The 19,196-nt window shown below is 45.1% G+C and overlaps 2 protein-coding genes across 2 annotated transcripts; one reads left to right on the top strand and one right to left on the bottom strand.

Moving 5' to 3' along the window:
• Positions 1-1,055: 1,055 nt before the first annotated feature.
• Positions 1,056-2,003, bottom strand: LOC124516584 (olfactory receptor 2A12-like). Its single transcript, XM_047085988.1, has one exon. It carries the CDS (start codon positions 2,001-2,003, stop codon positions 1,056-1,058), a length of 948 nt encoding a protein of 315 aa, XP_046941944.1.
• A 15,923-nt stretch (positions 2,004-17,926) lies between these two features.
• LOC124516457 (olfactory receptor 2A12-like) lies at positions 17,927-18,903 on the top strand. Its single transcript, XM_047085790.1, is given in 2 exon segments — positions 17,927-18,869; positions 18,872-18,903. Coding segments are annotated over 2 exon segments (975 nt in total).
• Positions 18,904-19,196: the final 293 nt, after the last annotated feature.

A 19,196-nucleotide genomic window follows, 5' to 3' on the forward strand; every position in this document is an offset into this window, starting at 1 on the left:
AGGCTTGTGTATATTGAATGGGTAGATGTCAGAAACAGGATGTTGAATTATAGTGTTTTCAGAATAATATGGATATCATGCTACCATTATAAATTTTCAAATTCATGCAAGAACAATTCTATGTGTTGCTTATGGATGCAATTGTCTGTAAGCAAAAGTTTAAAGTTTAAAACTACATGGAGTAGACCTCAGTTTAATGATAGTGGTTGACTCAGAGGAGCTGAGAATATTCAAAGGGCACTTATTTTTTTTAGATTTATTTAATTATCGAATGAGAGAGAGAGAGAGAGAGAGAGAGAGAGAGAGAGAGAGAGAGAGAATCCCAAGCAGGCTCCACACTCAGCCCTGAACCCAACACAGAGCTTGATGCCACAAACCATGAGATCATGACCTGAGCCAAAATCAAGAGTCAGATGCTTAGCTTACTGAGCCACCCAGGCACCCCAACAAGTGTTTATTTGGGATTTGGAAAAATGGGGTCTTTGTTATTTTATTTCTATTACTTCTCTCTGTGAGTCTCTGCCTCTTTCTCTCCCTTTCTCTCTATATAGAGGTAGATATATGCATACAGATATATAGAGATATATATACACATGTTTTTATTTTATGAAATACATATAGTATTTATTTTCTCAAAATAAAAGTGAGATTTAAATAGTAAAATCAGGTAAGAGTTAGTATCAGAAGCTGAGTCCAGGTCAAATCAATTATTAGCCACATTGTTACACAGATGTGTGTAAAATAGTTCTAGCTTGGAATTTATAGCTCCTAGTGCAAAAAACAATGTTAATTATTACTTGTAAGTGCATGTCAGACAGTAATGCAAGACTGTGCTTCCGTATGATCTGTCTACTCTTTACATGATTTTTATCCCAAATCCTCTACACTGTAGAAAAGCACGTGTGCATGTTAAACATTTGACTGTGATCTGATTGAACTGACAGAAACTTCCAGAGGGTGAAGAGAGAATCCAGGAAAAGCAATAAAGCGATGGCCTTGAACCATGACATAGTCATTGTTGTCCATGACTCTGGGCAACTCTGAAACATCCTGGGTCACTGAGATGCCCTTCTGTTACCAAATACATTCAGAAAGGCCCCCTTTACATCTTTGTTCCGGAGGCTGTAGATGATGGGGTTGAGGAAGGCAGAGACAACATTGTAGAACAGAGCTAGCTTCTTGTCCCGCTTTGGGTCATACCAGGAGCCAGGCCTCATGTACATTATCATGGCTGGCCCATAGAACATAATGACCACAGTAATGTGGGAGGCACATGTGGAGAAAGACTTGAGCCTCCCGTGGGATGAGTGGATTCTTAAGATGGAGGCAAAGATGCAGACATAAGAGACCAGGATGAGGGAGAATGGGACCAAGAGCAGGGTGAAACCCAAGATGAAGTCCAAATGGTCATTGAAGGATGTGTCTGCACAGGCCAACTTTAGGACGGCAGGGACCTCACAAAAGAAGTGGTTTATCTTGTAGGGGCCACAATAAGGCAGACGCATGGTGAAGACAGTGTAGATCAGGGCCCCAGCTATGCTAATGGCCCAACAGCCTGTGACCATCTTGATACAAATGGAGCGGCCCATGAGCAAGGGATAGTGAAGGGGGAAGCAAATGGCCACATACCTGTCATAGGCCATAATGGCATAGAGCACACACTCAGCAATGCCCAGGACCAAGAAGATGAACATTTGGGCTACACAAGCTCCCCAGGAGATGGTTTTCTTTGGACACACCATATTAATCAACATCTGGGGCATGGTGGTAGTGACATAGCTCATGTCCACCAAGGAGAGGATGCTGAGAAAGAAGTACATGGGTGTGTGGAGGTGTGAGTCCATGTAGATCAGGGTGATGATGAGTCCATTGCCCAGAAGAATGATGAGGTAGAGGAGAAGGAAGAAGGAGAACAGGGCTATTCTGACCTGTGACTCACTGGAGAAACCAAGGAGGATGAACTCAGATACAAAGCTGTGGTTCTCCTTGCCGAGGCTCTGCATAGTGATCTATTAAGGAGACAAAGACTTCCCTGTTCTGTCCTTGGCCTTGGGGGAAGGAGGACAGAGTTGACAGAAGCTGAGTCATACACACATAGCACCTTTGCACAGTAGCTCACATGGATTTCATCAAACCTTTGTTGAATTGGATACAAAGGGAAAGAAAGATGGGCAGCTCTGTCAGTGGCAAGTAAGTCAGGAGATCTGGATTCATACCTGTAATATTATATAGGATGCCCGACTGCCCACCGGTCCTTCTCTGGAAACTATCCTCACCCATAGAAGGCAAGGCATTAGGTAGCCATGTTTGTAGCAGGGGACCTAGCCAACCCCTGGCCACTGCTGAATTCTATCAAGGGTGTACACCTGCCCCAGTCTGGAGGGCAATTCTCTGAGAATTCAAAATGACAACACTAGAAATCTATGTCAGTGAGCTGTGGGTGCCTGAGGTACTAACAACCAGAGTCGGTGTGGTGGTAGCCAAAGTTACAGGGGAGTCGACACTATAGAGAAAAAAAAGTGGATATCTTGCAGAAATGATTAAGAGTAGACATGCTGGGCAGCAGAGAAGAGACCTCACAGAGAAGAGACCCCAGTCACTGAGAGCATGACTCTGGCTCCTGACTTGCTACCTCCAGTTCCCCCTTTGTTTCCTGTGTTTGGATACCTGTGGGATTTTCTGTTGAATCCTTACAATTACTACCCCATGACCACATTTTATTTTATTTTTTTTTTTTATGAAGTTTATTGACAAATTGGTTTCCATACCATGACCACATTTTAAATTCAGCTCTTCTTGAATGTCCCAGGGTTGTCACTTACCCAGCTGTGTGACCTTGGGCAAGTACCTTCACTTCCATTGGCCTCAGTCATCCCACCTGTTAGAGATGAAACATCTGTGGTACAGAGTAATGGCAAGGAGCATATAAGATTCTGTATGTCAAGACATTTGGCAAAATATAAAACACTAGACAAGTAAAGGGGTTAGTATAAGTGGAGTGAGTCTGGAAATCAGAAGACCAAAAGGCTGGTCCTAACTCTGTCCTGGATTTGCTATGTTCATAGCCCCATTTATTTTTACTTTTATTTAGAGAGAGAGAAACGGGGGAGCAGAGAGAGAATGAGAGAGAATCTTAAGCAGGCTCCATACTCTGTGTGGAGCCTGAGGTAAGGCTCAATCCCACAACCCTGAGATCATGACCTGAGCCAAAATCAAGAGTCAGACCTCAACCGAGTAACCCAGGTGCCTCAACAGCCCCCTTTTTAAGTGAGGCTGTTGGACTTGCCCACTCCAAAGGAAACTTTCAGCTCTGCTATTCTTTGATACAGAAATACCAGCCTGGAGCCCTGTGATCACATCAGTGCCATGAACACCACGGGGAAGCTTGAGCTGGGAAGTCAGCTGAACAGGATTGTGATTGCAAGAGATTCCTTCTGGGAGTTGGAGACGTGAGGCCAGAGCAGAGTACACAGAGCATAGATAGACTTCGTGTCCACAAATCTGAGTCTTGTAGCCTCTTTACCTGCTCCTAAGTCACTTAGACTCCAGAGTCCCATATTCTTCATCTGTAATACCTCCTCCATAGTGGAGGTTGTGTGAAATATACCTGGTCTATTGACAGTGCTCCACAAAAGGGAGGGATTTAGATAATGGGCAACTGAGTGGAAGGAGCAGAGAGGAGCTATCCTGGCATTTTCAAGTATCTGAGGCTTCAGAGGACAGGGCTGAAAACACAATTGTGAGGACTGATTGCTACAGGGTGCTGGTGGGAATCTGGAAGGTGGGAATGTTGTTTGAGGCTGTTTGGGCAAAAGAAGATGGTATGATGGTATGTGCAGAGCTTTAGGGAATACCAGGAATTGGATGAAGAAGAAAGAGGGCTCCTATCAGGAGTGGTTGTGAAGGAGAGAGAAGGGAAGCTCAGAGTCTTAGACATTGAGGGGAAACTTCCAAGACATAAGAACTGGTCAGCAGTGCCAGGCCAACCCCAAAGCTGGATGATGAGGGCTGCAAAGGAGGAGGAGATCACATACTTCTTTCCATCTGTCCATACCCCAGAATGGGCTTTTTCAGGGGCTGCTTCCTGGTCCCCTTCCTAGTCCACCCACCAGCCACCAGTACTGTCTCATCTGTTATGTCCTTTCTCATGGTTCCTTAGCCTGGACTTTAAGGGCTCTCCCATCTGATTCTAACCAATCTTCAAGTCTGCGATTCACCAATACCTAAATGAGACTTCTGAGCCATGATATTAACAGCATGGTTACCAAAAGGATCATAGTCTGGGCAGCTGGGGGGCCCTCCTATCTGAGCTACAGATCTTCCAAGGTACTGGCTTTTTCAGTATCAGCCATACATGCCATGTGGATCTGTATCTTGCTTCCCTCAAGCTGTTTATCTGCTGGGAATGCCTTCTATAACCCTTTTTGCTTCTCCACATCCCCCCTACCTTCACAGCTCAGCCTGGGGTTTCTTCTTACTCAACTATCTAGCCTTGTAGATCTTTCATATTGTGTTCCCAGCCAGGCTGTGGGCAGAGGCTATATCTCTTCAAGATCTCTCCACAGTATCTAGCAGGGACTGCAGACTGCTTTGGGAGCCTGTTCCAGTGCTGGGTCTCTGGCTGCATAGCCTGCCAGGTTCTAACCACTATGCCTACTGCCTCTCTCAAAGGACCCATGAAGAAATTATTACATCAAGCCCTCAGGCTAGGAAAACACCATATTCATACCCATTCTCCTTTCTCCACCTGCCAACACTTATCTGTCCCTTCCTGGCCTCTGCTCTTTGGGTGCAGAAAAAGGAAGAGAATGCCTTGTCAGGGGCCCCAGCACACATGCTGGGCATGGGGCTGGTATGGTGCTCCTGAGAGGGACTTGTGCAAGGCTAGAAAGTGCACTGGAGATCCCACTCCTGTTCAGTGAGGGCAGGCGCTCCCTACACTTCTCACCCAGTGAGCTGGACAGAGAAGACTGGGCTCCTTTGTCATTCTTGGGGGTGCCCATGGAAGGAAACCCTCCAACCCTTCCCTTAGTCCCAAGTACAAATGACCAGCACCCTGTTCTTCTGCTTGAGTAGCCTCCTTCACTCCTGTGGCCCCAACAGCCTGCTTTCTCTTGGTCTCATACAATATAGAAGCAGTTCACTCCTTCACCTTAGCACTGTGGCCCTTCAGAGGACACCTCGTCCTCTCTTAAGTGTGCTGAATGCAGAGCAGTCCTGGAGGGAGGTGCTTCCAGCTGGCAGACACAGAGGTCCTCTTTGCATTAGCATGGGTTGGAGAGTGGATTTCTGATCCCAAGTAAGCCCTGAGGATTCTCTGTCCATGCTAGTAAATGCAGCACAGAGCCCCTGGGCTGGATAAAAGCCTCAGCCAGGGAGTTTAATGCCACAAGACACTTTGGGTGTGGCCCCTGGAGCTAGTGAGCTGGGCATCCTTCTTAAGTTTCCACTGGGGACTGAAACTTCCCCCAACTGAGACTCAGAGGAGGGAGGAGTCCTATGGCTGAGCTGCCACATCTCTGTATGACACAGTGATAGTACTCATAAGATGTGTTTGTTTCCTTCCAAAGCATGTGTGTGTGTCTTTATGTCCTCAAGCATCTTATCCATGGCTGCATGCCTAAAGCTTGGGTGTGGATAACATAAATGCTGCTAATACCTCCTAGTGTCCTTGTCACTGCCATTTATTGAACTCTACTATAATCCAATGCCACAGATCTCCTTGTTGTGTAAATGCTACCAACCCCATTACTGTAGCAATAATTGCCTACTACTGAACACTCACTTTTATCAGATGGTACACTGGGCACTACACATATTCTAACTACTCCTCACAACAAGGTCAGTAAGCCATTTGATAGTAGGAGTATAAGAGAATTAAGTGGCTTGCTCATACCTCCTAGTAGATAAATTACATAGTCTGAATTTTAACCTAGATCTGCCAAATTCCAAATCATTCTACTGTAGCATCTCTATGACCAAGGTGAAGTTCTGGTTTACAGGGTGTGTACAGTCAGGCTGTAGAGTGTCTATAAGGCTGGATGTAGGAGCCAGGTGGTCAAAGGCCAGGACAGATGTACAGTTTTTCTCAGATCCACTTGGAAGATACTCTCCAACTAAGTTCTCTCTTGGGTCCATGTAGAATTCCAGGAGAGAAAGGCAGAAGACTGGCTTAGCCTCATTAAGTGGTGCAGGACAAGGCTCACTTGAAAGGAACATGCCTCATGGATGGGAGGCACTGACCAACTATGACAGATGGTGTAGTCCAGCAAGGTATAATTCAAATTCTGAGGGGTGCAGCAATGAAGGTGAAGTTCAGGGTAAAGCCAAATCCAGTTTGGGCACTGGGGGACTTGAGGCCAATGGGGAATACCTTTATCTTGCTAGAAGACAGTGATGAGGAATCCAGGTCAAGTGATACTTAGAGGTCAAGGATGTCTGTCTACAGGACACTGGATGAGAACTGAGGGGCAGAACTGGATGGGGCCTGGTAACTGGGATGGGTCCCAAAAAGAGCAAGTCCCCCTAAAGGACAGGTTCTCAAGGCCAAGACCAAAGAAGTCTTGTTAATATATTTAGAGCACAAAGTTGGACAAGCCAGCAGCTGAACAAAACTGGATGTTATCTCAGATCTATTGTTTGGGTTCTTAGAGATGCAGCACATTTATCCAAACAGCATGGATTTTTAGGGCCAACAAGTCTCAGTTACAGTACTTGGCTCCATTGGTGGGGAGATAGGTCAGGCAAAGATGGGATTGGGTAGGGTGATCTCATATACTCGTTTTCACGGAACAGTTCTGGTTTACTCCTGTTGTAGATCAATTAACTCCTTTCATTATTTTAAACACTCCCTTTTACTCTCAAAATGTGTCTGACTTTGGGCTTTATGTGGTCTCCTAGATTAGGGGCCTGACATGGGGCAGCCATACCCAGGGCACAGGAAGCAGATGTTGCACGGTATAGTCATAGATTTTGATGTATTTTCTCTCATGACTATTTATCCCTACATCATTCCCTTCCCCAGGCTTAGGTTCTGAAATTCCAGAAGACACAGAGCCAATGTTTGTTGTGTAACACAGGGGGAAAGAAGGCCAAACAGATTGGTGGTTGAAGGCTGTCTCTACCACTCTCTAGCCACATGGCCTTGGGAAAATCACTTCCTCTATCCGAGCCTCATTTTCATCATATTTGGAACAGAAAGCAATACTCTGAGGGTTAAGGAGGTACATGTAAGTGTGAGCACAGGTTTGGGTACACAGAAAGGGCTCAGTCAGTGGCAGATCCCATCCTGACAGCAATAAGTGAGCAGTATGAAGAGTCAGGTTAGATCTTACCCAGCTGGGGGCCAGAACACCTGTAGCGGGGGCAGGAGCTCAGATGCCTACAAGCAGAATTGAGGCCCCTGCCCACATCACACTTCTCAAGCAAGAGGGAGGGAATGGTGCCTGTGTAGTGGTAATTTCCTTCCTCCCTAAAAGAGGATGAACCTTTGGAATCTGGGATTTTTGGGACCTGAAGCTCAACATTCAAGAGGGGACTGCACATCCATAAATGACTAAGCAGGTAAGGGAGTTTGTCTAATGTGCCAGGCAGTGCTGTGCCAACCGCTTAATGGTTGTCTCATTCAATCCTGGTTGTGGTTCAAATCCCAGTCTTCTCTCTACTAGTAACTCAGGCAAGTCATTTAACCTTTTTAAGCTTCAGTTTCTTAAACTGTAAAATTTGGATAATAATATGAACTTCACATGTTTTTTCTGAGGACTAAGTGAGATGAAGTGTTTAAGCACCTGACACCATGAACATAGCATGTGATCGAGGGATGGGAGAAGTCATTGTCATCATGATCATGATCATTACTGTTCCTCTGAAGCCAACAGCTGCAAAGTGGTCTACATGGGGCTGGAGTCCAGACCCATGCCCCTCTGGCACCTGTTCCTTCCAGTACACTTCCTGCCTCTCAACTTAGTTTCTTTTCACCTGATACCTGGCCATGATGTATTGTTGGCTTGCATTTGTTGAAATTTTGTGAAAAAATTTTGCATCTGTGTTCATGAAGGATATGGTTGTGTAGTTTTCTTTTCTTGTAATATTTTTGTTTGGCTTTCATATCAGGATGATGCGGGCTTTACAGTAAGTTGGGCACTATTCCCTCCTCTTGTATTTTCTAGAAAAGTTAGTGCAGACTTGGAATTATTCTTTCCTTAAAGGATTGGTGGAATTCACAAGTGAATCCATCTAGTTCTGGAATTTTCTTTGTGAAAAGGTTTTAACTCCACACTCAATGTTTAAAATGGACATGTGGTTATCAGCTTACCTACTTCTTTTCCGATGAGCTTTGGTTCGCTAATGTCTTTCAACAAATCTGTCCATTTTATGTAAGTTATTTAATTTATTGGAATAAAGTTGTTCGCAATGTCTACAGAATCTTTTCAATATCTATGGAGTCTGTACTGGTGTTACCTTTCTCATATATGACGTTGGAAATCTGTGTTTTATCTTCTTTTTCCTGATTAGTCTATCAGACCATTACCAATATTATTCATCTTCTCTAAAAACCAACAAACCAGCTTTTGGTTTTATTGATTTTCTTCATTGTTTTCTGTGTTCTGTTTCATGGGTTTCCTGATCTTTATTATTTCCCCTTTTTTGCTTACTTTGAGTTTAATTTGCTCTTCTTTACTTAGCTGCTTAAGGTAGAAGTCATCGATATGAGATTTCTTAGTTTTTATGGTCATGTTATCAAGTTTACTAATCTTTGTAATCCCATCCAGTGCTTTTCTCATGTAACATATTATCGTCTTCATCTGTAGAAGTTAGATTTATATCTTTCTCATTTCTCCTTAATATGCTCAGTCTTTCCTGTAGCTTTATAAACACATGGAATATAGATATAACTTAAAACAATTTTTAATGTGTATTGGATTTTGAGAAAGAGACAGAGTGCAAGTGGGGGAGGGACAGAGAGAGGAGGAGACACAGAATCCAAAGCAGGCTCCAGGCTCCAAGCTGTCAGCACAGAGCCAGACATCAGGCTTAAACCCATGAACCATGATATGATGACCTAAGCCAAAGTCGAATGCTTAACCCACTGAGCCACCCAGGTGCCCCTAGATATAACTTTTTAATGTCCGTGACTACTTATTCCATCATCGGTTGTACTTCTCAGTTGGTTTTAACTGCGTGATTTTTCTCATGGTGGTTCATATCTTCTCAGTTCATTACATTCCTGGTAACTTTTTATTGGATGCCAGACATTTTGAATCTTACCTTACTGAGTGTCAGATATTTTTGAATTCCTGATGAATATTCTCAGGCTGCTTTTCTAGAATGTAGTTAAGTTACTTGTAGACAGTTTGATTCTCTTGAATTTTGGTTTTAAGTTTTGTTGGGCAAGACCAGAGCAGCACTTAGTCCAGCAAATGAGAACAGGAAATATCTCTGGCCCTGAGAGAGCTCCGAGAATGGTTCCATCTAGCCTTTCCATTTGTCTTCCCCCTTCCCCATCCTCTGATGCTTTCTTCACACATATACACTAATCAGTGCTCATCTGAGACTTGCACAGGACCCTATGTATACCTCCAGAGCTCTCTTTTTCCTAGTACTCTGCTCTGTGAACTCTAGCCACCTTGGCCTCCATCTCACTCAGTTTGGACAGCTATAACTGAGTAGCATAGACTGGGTGGATTAAACAACAAGCATTTATTTCTCACAGTTCTGGAGTCTCAAAGTCTCAGATCAGGGTGCTAGCATGGTCAGGTTCTTGGTGAGAGCCCTCTTGCTGGCTTATAAATAGGTCTTTTCTCCTTGTGTCCTGATATGGTGGACACAAACTATCTCCTGTCTCTTTCTCTTTTAATAGGGCATTCCTCTCATCATGAGAGCCCCACCTTCATCACCTAATTACTTCCCAAAGATCCCACCTCCAGATACCATCCTATTGGGGATTAGGATTTCAACATATGAACTTTGAGAGTACCCAAACATTCAGTCTATGGCAGCCACCCAGACTCTCAACTCTATCTCTTCTGTCCAGGGAAACCATGAGCCTCCTCTATGTCCTCGCTTCCTGTGACAGCCTGGTAACTTTGTGAGCAGTAAGCTGGGACAACTGCAGGGCTGGACCCATTGCTTTTCCTCTGTCAAAATCACTGTTCTTTGTTGCCTGACGTCCAATGTCTTGGAAAACATTATTTCATGTATTTTGTCTAGGTTTTTAGTTATTACAGGTGGGACAGTAATTCTGGTCCCTGTTACTTCATCTTGATTGGGAATGAAAAGTCTTAAACAGGCGTCTCTTTTTTTTAAATTTTTTAAAAAAATGTTTATTTATTTTTGAGAGAGAGAGACAGAGTGTGAGCAAGGGAGGGACAGGGAGAGAGGGAGATACAGAATCCAAAGCAGGCTCCAAGCACCAAGCTGTCAGCCCAGAGCTTGACATGGGATTCAAATTTGCAGACCATTAGATCATGACCAAAGCCAAAGTCAGACACTTAACCAACTGAGCCACCCAGGTGCCCCTAAACTAATGTCTTTCTACTTTGTAACTAACTCAACTCAACAAATTTCTTGTGCCAGGAAACCAATATATTATGGTGATATACAGTTTGGTATCATCTATAATAGAAAAAAAATGGGACTAAAACTACATATCCAACAATAGGTGAATAATTCCTTGACAATAATGGTTACAAAGAATATATGGGTAGATGGTAAAAGGGTTAGCAAATAATATTAAGTTTTTTAAAAGATAGATACTTAATCCATTAGGATTTGCATACAAACCCCAGAAACCCCAACTTACAGTGGTTTAGACATAAAGGAATTTTTTTTCTTCACCGAACAAGAAGTCTTGAGGCAAGACATTACTCATATTAGTTCACAGCTGGATGGTGTTAGTGGGAGAACCCATGTGATTCTCTGAGCCTTTTCCTTACAGTCTCAAGATGACTTGCCCAGTTGCAGACATGGCATTTGTATTCATGGCGATAGGAAGGGAGTTTTAGGGGGAGGGGTTGTATCACTGTCATTCTATCCCTTTTGTTAGGAAAAGAAATTTTTTCACAAAAACTCCTCAGCTGAGTTTCCCTTGGGTTGCACTGGACAGGACCAAATTATGTGACTGCACCTCACTAAAAGGGATTCTGGGAAAGGAAGAAATAGCGCTGTCATTTGGGCTTGGACCATTCATGAGGTATTGACTGCCTCAACCAATCATTGGCAGCAAGAATGTGGTTCTGAGAGCGAAGAAGGGGGAAATGGAGAGTCAACCAAGTAGCATCTGTCACAATAAAATTGTATGTAAAGTGTGATATGAATGAGATAAGAAAAAAGAAGACACTATCATTTACACACAGAATAAATTAGAGAGAAACATCTAGAAGCCATTAGTGACATCGAAGGAACTGAATGGTAATTATTTTCTTCTTTCTACCTTTCTATGTCTATGAAATTTCTCTGATGAACATGCGTTACTTTTGTAATTCAGAAAACAGAGAAGACTCTGTCAGGGATTGTTCCAGATATAAAGGAATCCACAGTAGAATGGCCTCTTGACCGAGAACAGGAATCACTATTTCCCACTCAGATTCTACCACCTTGTAGCTCAGAATCTGACGTGGAAGTCTCAGAATCTGGACTCCTGGAAAGCCTGGGGCCCAAACTGGGGGAATCAGAAAAGCTTAGGGCAGACTCTATCCCCAGAGGAGAGACTTGGGTGGTCCTGGCTTGTGATCCTCCCCCACCCCCAAGCAGTGTATGGTAGAGGCACTTTATGATATGGCAGACCTAGATTAGGATCCCGCTGCCTCCAACTTATCCAATGCCTTGGGTAAGTCATTTCTCTTCTCTGAACTTCAGTGCCCTTGTCGATACAGTGGAAATAACTTGCTTCTTGGAGAATTACATGAAACAATGCCTGTGAAATACTGGGCACACAGGAGGTATTTAATAAATGCTGGCCCCTTTCCCCTTTTCTTTCCCTAGCCCCAGGAGAATGTATGCCTAGCAGAAGCCCCTGCAGAGCCTGTGACCCTCAAAAGTGCTGCTCTGGGGTCTAGCGTTCATTAGTCAACCACCTCCCACTGCACATGAGACTGCCCTTCCCCCCTGAGATGCCTCAGCGCTTCCTGCCTCTGGTCTGCCTTGTGCCTGATCACAATACTGGGACCAGCACTGGTTAGGAACACAGCCTGTGTGGTCAGACAAAACTGCGTTCAGTGTCCCAGCTCCACACAGGCTCCTTAATGCTCTGAGTCTCCATTTCTGTATTTGTAAAATGGTGATAATCATGCTGCAAAGGTATCAAATGTCTGGTCCATAATGACTACACAAACCCATACCCAAACAAAACCCAATAGCAGGTATTATTATGATTTAGGGAACACAGCTACATTCTACAGAGAGGAAGCAAGGGCTCTGGGAAGCCAAGTGGCTTGTCCAGGTCACAGTGACTAAGTCTGTCTGACTGCAAATTCCTGGGTCTTCTGTGCACCAGTTGCTTCCCCAGAGGTTGCTCATTGGAGCCCTTAGGTGCTGAGCAGAAGGGTGGGGCCTTCCCTGTGCTGTGAGTGTGAAGCGTCTGCTGGGGGTGCCTCCCCACATTAGAGATGCTGGGTATGACAGGGTTCCAGCTTGGGGAAAATGGGCTGATCAGAGCATGAGGGCTTATCAAGAGCAAGGAAGGCAATGCAGACAGCCCCACGTACCCTCACAAGGAAAAGTAGGGCAGGTAAGGGCTAGCACATTGTAACACAAACGGGGGATTCTGGAGGAGAGAGGAGGCTGTGGTGAGAGGCAGGAGGGTGGAGGGGCAAAGAGGTATTTAAGAGAACACAACACTGATATCAGAAGTACTTGCTTTTAGTTCAGTACAAGGATTTCCTGAAGGGCAGTCAAGGCTACGTAAGCTTCCTTGAAAGGTAGTGAGCCTCCTGTCCTTGGGAGATTATGAACAGGAGATGGAGCATCCTTTGCCAGGGAGGCTGCAGAGAAAATGTGTGCCCTGGCAGGGATTAAATTCTCCAAGATCGCCTCCAGTCCCAAGGTCTGGTGAATGTCTGAAGTTGTCCAGAGCAGATCGGTGGGGTGTTGTTGAGGGCTCAGGGAGGGACTGGCAATCCAGAGCATATGATAGCAAGACCCAGAGCCTGCTTGCTCTGGACTCCTGCCCAACCCCACCTTCAGGCACCTGTTGAGCTGGGACTGGGATTGCCCTCCCTGGCTGGGAGGGCAAGACCAGGCTTGGGAGTGCCATGGGCTGGGGCAGGGTCTTACTCTGAAGGCGGCATCTGCCAGCAGTGCTTGGGGAGGCTGTATGTTTCTGGCTTCCGTGCTCAGTGTGCTCTGGCAAGAGGGGGTGAGTGAAAGTGGAAGCCTCCTGGCACAGCTGCCAGGGACCCCTGAGGGCCAACACCTGCTCCCTGAGGCCAGCCTCCAGGTTCCTCTCTGACCTGAAGATTCTGTCTTCACTTTCCATCCCTTTCCAGTCTAGTGATACTCTTTCCTGCCACTGTGGTCCTCTGTCTCCTTGTCTGTCCATCTGTGTACACTGATTCTTCCTGATTTGCTTCTACGTCTCTGTTATGCCCAGTCTGGGTCTCTGGTCTATGCCCTCATCCATTCTTGCTGCCCTTAGATAAGGAGCTGCCACTTCAGACCCCTACTCACACCTGCTCTGTCTTCAGTCTCTCAGGATTCTCTGGATCCCACCAGACTCCCATGGCTCATCCCACCCATCCCCTGGTGCAGCAGACTCCAGGCCCTCAGAGAAGGCCCTGATTACCCTCATGCCCCACAGCAATGCTCTCTCCTCTTTCCATACAGCATGGAGGCTTCTGGAGGCTACTTGATGCAGTAGAAGGAGGACATGTGGGGAAGGGCCAGCTCTGGCATCACCTGCCTGTCTGCTGACCTCTCATCAGGGTGCTCATTCTCCTCCTAAAGCTCGTTGGGAGGACAGAGACCATGGGAAGGAGAGCAGAGGGGATGCATGGGCTCAGGCAGGGTCACTATATGGCTGTGTCACTGTGAGCAGAGCAGGCAGCAACATCTTTAGGAGCATGGCTAGCATTGTTGCCTCCCTGCATCTGCTTGCCCTCAAGGGCTGTCTGCCCCAGCTTCACTCACCCTGCTTTCTGGCCATGGTTTCTGCTCTTCCTGTCCCCTTTCCTTTCAGCTTCCACCATGGAGGAGGCAGGAAATGAGAAAGCAAGTGAGAAAATAATTGGTGAGGAGAAAACAGGAGAATCTGTTTCCAGGTGGGTCAGTCCAACTACATTCTTGCCAGAAATGCTCACAGAGGCAGTTATGAGCCCAAGTTATGAACCCAGGCTCTGGAGTCGGCCGAAGCTGTGAGTCTGGGCAAGTTGTGTCTCCACTCTCCTCACCTGTAAAATGGGCACAGCAATAGCACCCACTCGCAGGGTGGCTTTTCCTGTTTCCTACAGCAGGTGTCTGTTCTGATCAGAGGGTGCCAATATTTATTATTAAATCTTTCAGCTATCACCCCAGCTACAATGCATGTAAAACATGTATTACAGCGTGTGGCACACAGTGAGTTGCTCAAACAATAACAACACTAATATTTTATTATATTAAATTATTATTCATTATTACACAGTTTTGTACATATATACATATATGACATAATATATATTATTAGCTATTACATTAGTTATTAAATTATATTATTTAAATTAATATTATGGTTTTTATTATTTATTAAGATAAGAGTTGAGAGAAACAATAGAGGTTCATAACACTTGGTGCAAGCTTTCCCAATCTTTTTCCCTCAACCTACTTGTGCCCTGACTTTTCCCAAGGAGATTCGTGAACTCCGGACACAGGTAATTTTCTTCAGATCTCTGATAAACTGGAAAGAAAAGTGTAGGGAGAGAGGCAATGCCTGTAATCTCTTCTTCTCTTTTTTATTTTTCTGCTTCCCAAGGTCTCTCGGTCTGTAGATCATTCAGCAAGCAATTATTAGGTCTTACTATGCTGGGCTCAATATTAAGTAATGAGATTACAGCGGAAAACCGGAACATTGTGCATTGAGGCTGAGCTGCTCATGGGGCTGTGTCTGACCTGCAGAATTTCCCAGTTTGCTTTGGCTCACGTTGAACTAGCATAGAGTCCAAGGTGACCTGCTGGGTTCCAGGAGTTACTCTGTGACAAGCTCCTACTATGACCTGCGATTTATCTCCTTCCTAGGTCTGCTCTCTGCACATGGCATCTTGGGCCACGGGGATGCTTTCTGTGTCAACCCCTGCAGTGGCCAAAGAGCCCTTCAAAGTGTCAGCCCAGCAACTGCCTTGGAGCCTGGTGATCAAAACAAAGTCTGACTTTGAGGAGTGAAGCCAGGGTATTTGTCTAACTATCTTAGACTTTTCCCAGTAGACAAAGGAGCCACTGAAGGATGGAAGAAGTGGCCGAGTCAGAGTTTTGTTTTAGGAAGAATGCTCTGAGGGCTAGTGTAGGGTATGGGCTGGGCAAGTACCCAGCTGGAGGACAGAGATGAAATCAGGTGAGAGACAGGTGCCAGTGTCTGAACCAGACAGTGGCAATGGGGTAGGAGAGGGTTGGGTAGATGTGAGAGGCATCTTGGAGGTGACAACAATAGAACCTGGAATCAGAAAGGATGTAGGGGATGGCAAGGGAGCTGAGGAGATTTCCCGAGGTTTCTGACTGGCATGACTTCGTTCACCTTAAAAATGCCATCACTGTGTGTGTGTGTGTGTGTGTGTGTGTGTGTGTGTACGCACTCATGCATGCACACATCTATACCCATACATCAAAACATTAAATTAAGTCCAGCACAAGATTCTCTGCCTTTTGTTTTGCCTTTCCCCCTAAGAATCAAAAACAGAAAACATTTGAGTAAATTGAGGACTCAGATTAGTTTGCTTCTGATTAGCTATGGTTTTGCTACACATAGGAAACCTGATCACTGCTGCAGAATGAGTGATACTCCATTTTCCCCATATATTCCCTCTCTGAGCCTCAGTTTCTCATCTGTGAAGTGGAGATAATGACGTCTATCCTATACATCTCACAGAGTCATCGTGAGGCTCAAAGAGGGAGTGAATGTCAAGATATATTGTAAGCTACAGCTCAAAATCCAAATTCTATATTTTTGACCCAAATAGTGGAACAGAGGCCAGGATCAGGCTCATCACGATAGATAATAATGTCTGCCTTTGTTCTTCCTCACATGGGGCTTCTGGTTATAATCACTGAGAGTCAGGCAATTTTTCTTCCCAGGAAAAAAATGTTTTGCCCTCAAGACAGTCAGGGGAAGAATGATGGGGAACCAGGGGTTCAGGGAGCCTGCATTTCTGACCCAAGATCCTGGTTATGGGACAGTATCCTTGGGCACACTTTGCTGGTTTATAGACAGCTCATTCCAGTTGCCCTCAGCCTCCCTGCATGGATCAACCAGATTAAACACTCTTTAACATAAGACTATTAAAGAGTCAGTCCATTCATCAACTGTGTGTAAAAAATTAGAAGTAGAAATGGCAGCACATTTTCCCACTATTGGTCCCAAGGTAGAATATTCCCATCTTGGGTCCTTAGGAAACTTCCTCTCAGGAAGAATTTGGCTTACAAGATAGGTATTTTTTTCCTGTTTTATAGGTGAGGAAACTGAGGCTTAGGAAACAAACTAGCAGCCCAATGTCACATAGCAAGTAAAGCCAGAGCTAAGATTCAAGCAGAGCCCACTATCTCTACCCTATTCCTTTTTCCCCTGGGGAAAGAATGTGACTTACAAAGACTCTTTCATGAAAGGTAGAAATTTAATAAAAATAGGCATTTTCCAGCTATCTGACAGCTATTGAATAATGTCTGTGAAGACTCTGGAAAAGTGCTTAGCATATAGGAGGTCCAAAGTGTGTGCAGTCCTTCGGTCAAAGTCAAGAAACCATCTGATGTATTGAATGTATACCAGGCTCTTGTACAGACTGATTCATGGTGCTCCAAAGGAGAATAAGAAGATTAGAGAACAAGTAGGGTTGGTTGGATAAATTGGTGCCAGGAAAGGGAAACACTGACACCATGAAGATTACTCCTGTTCCTAAGAACCAATGATGCACATGACATCACTTTGGTGAGGCTGTCCTTTCCCTGTTCTCCGTGAAGAAGCTGAGGCTCAGGGAAGTTAAGTTGAGAAAGAGCTGAGAGTGAGTAAGAAGCTAAAAGAAAGAATGAGATACTGGCTGTTGTGGGGAGAAGTGACAGAAGGTAGGCATCTGGGACAGTGAAAATTGACTGTAGGCTTCAATGATGGTGGGGTACTTCTCAGGAAATTTGCTTGCATAGCTCCAACCTGAATCTCAGTCCTGTGTGTGGAGAACCATCCAGGAATGCAGTTAACATTCACCATGCACCCACCCCATGGTAGGCCTTTTGTGTGGTGCTTTTCATGACAAAATATCACTCCTTGGTATCATATATCATGGATATCATATTCTTGCAGCAAACTTGTATCAAGGAGACAACTACTGTCTAATTTTGTACTTGAGGAAGTAGTCTCAAGGGGGCAAGGGTGTGGGGTAAAGGACTTGCTCAATGCCATTCACTCAGTCAACTATAGAGCCAGGACTTAGAACTCAGTGAGCCTTCTAACATACCATGGCCTGGGAAGGGGCCAGTGGGTAGTCAGAGAGATGGCCCAGCTCAGGCCAGACTGAAGGTAAAATTAAAGTGGAAAATAAATTAATGTCTTCAATAGGACATCTTCTTCTTCATAGATCTCCTGAGAGTAGTGGCAGTGGCCCAAGAGCAGGTAAAATAGACAGTCATTGTGTCTAATCATAACTGGACACTGACCACTACTACCACAACCCCATCAGTAACTCTCACCTTGGTGCATAGCTTAGCTAGTTCTCTGTCTGAATTGGTTCCTTTCTTTTTCATTTAGAAGTAGAACATGATGCAGGAGACTAACCAGTCCTTTGTGGCTGAATTCATCCTTCTGGGCTTCTCCTTCAACCCCAGCACCACTCCTCTGCTCTTCTCAGCCTTCCTGATGACCTACCTGCTGATTATTCTGGGAAATGGCTTAATCACCATCCTCATCTGCCTGGATTCACACCTCCACACACCCATGTACTTCTTTATTGGCATCCTTTCCATATTAGATGTGGGCTATACCACTACAACTGTGCCTCAGATGTTGGCACATCTAGCCAGCCAGAAGAAGACCATCTCTTTTGCCAGCTGTGTGGCCCAAATGTACATTTTCTTGGTGCTAGGCATCATGGAGTCATGGCTCTTTGCCATCATGTCTATAGACAGGTATGTGGCCATCTGCCACCCACTCAGGTACAAGGTCATCATGAGCCCATGGTTATGTGGAGTAATGGTCATTTTCTGTGGACTCTGGGGTGTCATTTCTGCTCTTGTCTACACTGTTTTTGCCATGCGTCTGCCATACTGTGGCTCCAACAAGATCAACCACTTCTTCTGTGAAGTTCCTGCAGTCTTAAAGCTGGCTTGCGCAGACACCTCAGTCAATGACCGAGTAGACTTCATTCTTGGCTTTACTGTCATCCTGGTCCCACTCTCCCTCATTCTTGTCATCTATGTCAACATCTTCATTGCCATCTTGAGGATCCGTTCAGCCCAGGGGCGACTGAAGGCCTTCTCCACTTGTGCCTCCCACATCACTGTGGTCACTATGTTCTGTGTGCCAGCCATGGTCATGTACATGAAGCCTGGCTCTGAGGCTTCCCTGGAAGAGGACAAGAAGTTGGCCCTGTTCTACAATGTTATCTCTGCTTTCCTCAACCCCATCATCTACAGCCTCCGGAACAAGGACATACAGAGGGCTTTCCTCAAGGTGACAGGCTGGGGCAGGGCCTTCCAGGGAAGGACAGCTGGGGAACAGAGAAGCAAGACTCATGATGCACAGTCAATGTCCTAAACATTCATTTGCATGACCCAGCAACACCAGGACACACACAGCCCTGGCCCCAAATCTCAACTCTACAGCCAGTGGCAGACAGCCCATGATTTAACTGACAGACTAGTCACTGTGACATATCTTCCAGATACATCAGTCTTTCAGCTTCCTTTTGTTTTAAAGTCTCAACAGGTAACAAAAGAAGGGGCATCCTAAGCCATTAAAGTCTATTATCAAGACAAAAGGAATAAGCTTTGGGGTATGCCCTGTGGCTGAATCTTGAGAAAGTTTCATT

This window comes from Lynx rufus, unplaced genomic scaffold (genome assembly GCF_022079265.1).
Source record: "Lynx rufus isolate CCGP_SWC_20201006 ecotype Redwood Valley unplaced genomic scaffold, mLynRuf1.p SCAF_2, whole genome shotgun sequence".
In the NCBI taxonomy this organism is placed as follows: Eukaryota; Metazoa; Chordata; class Mammalia; order Carnivora; family Felidae; genus Lynx; species Lynx rufus.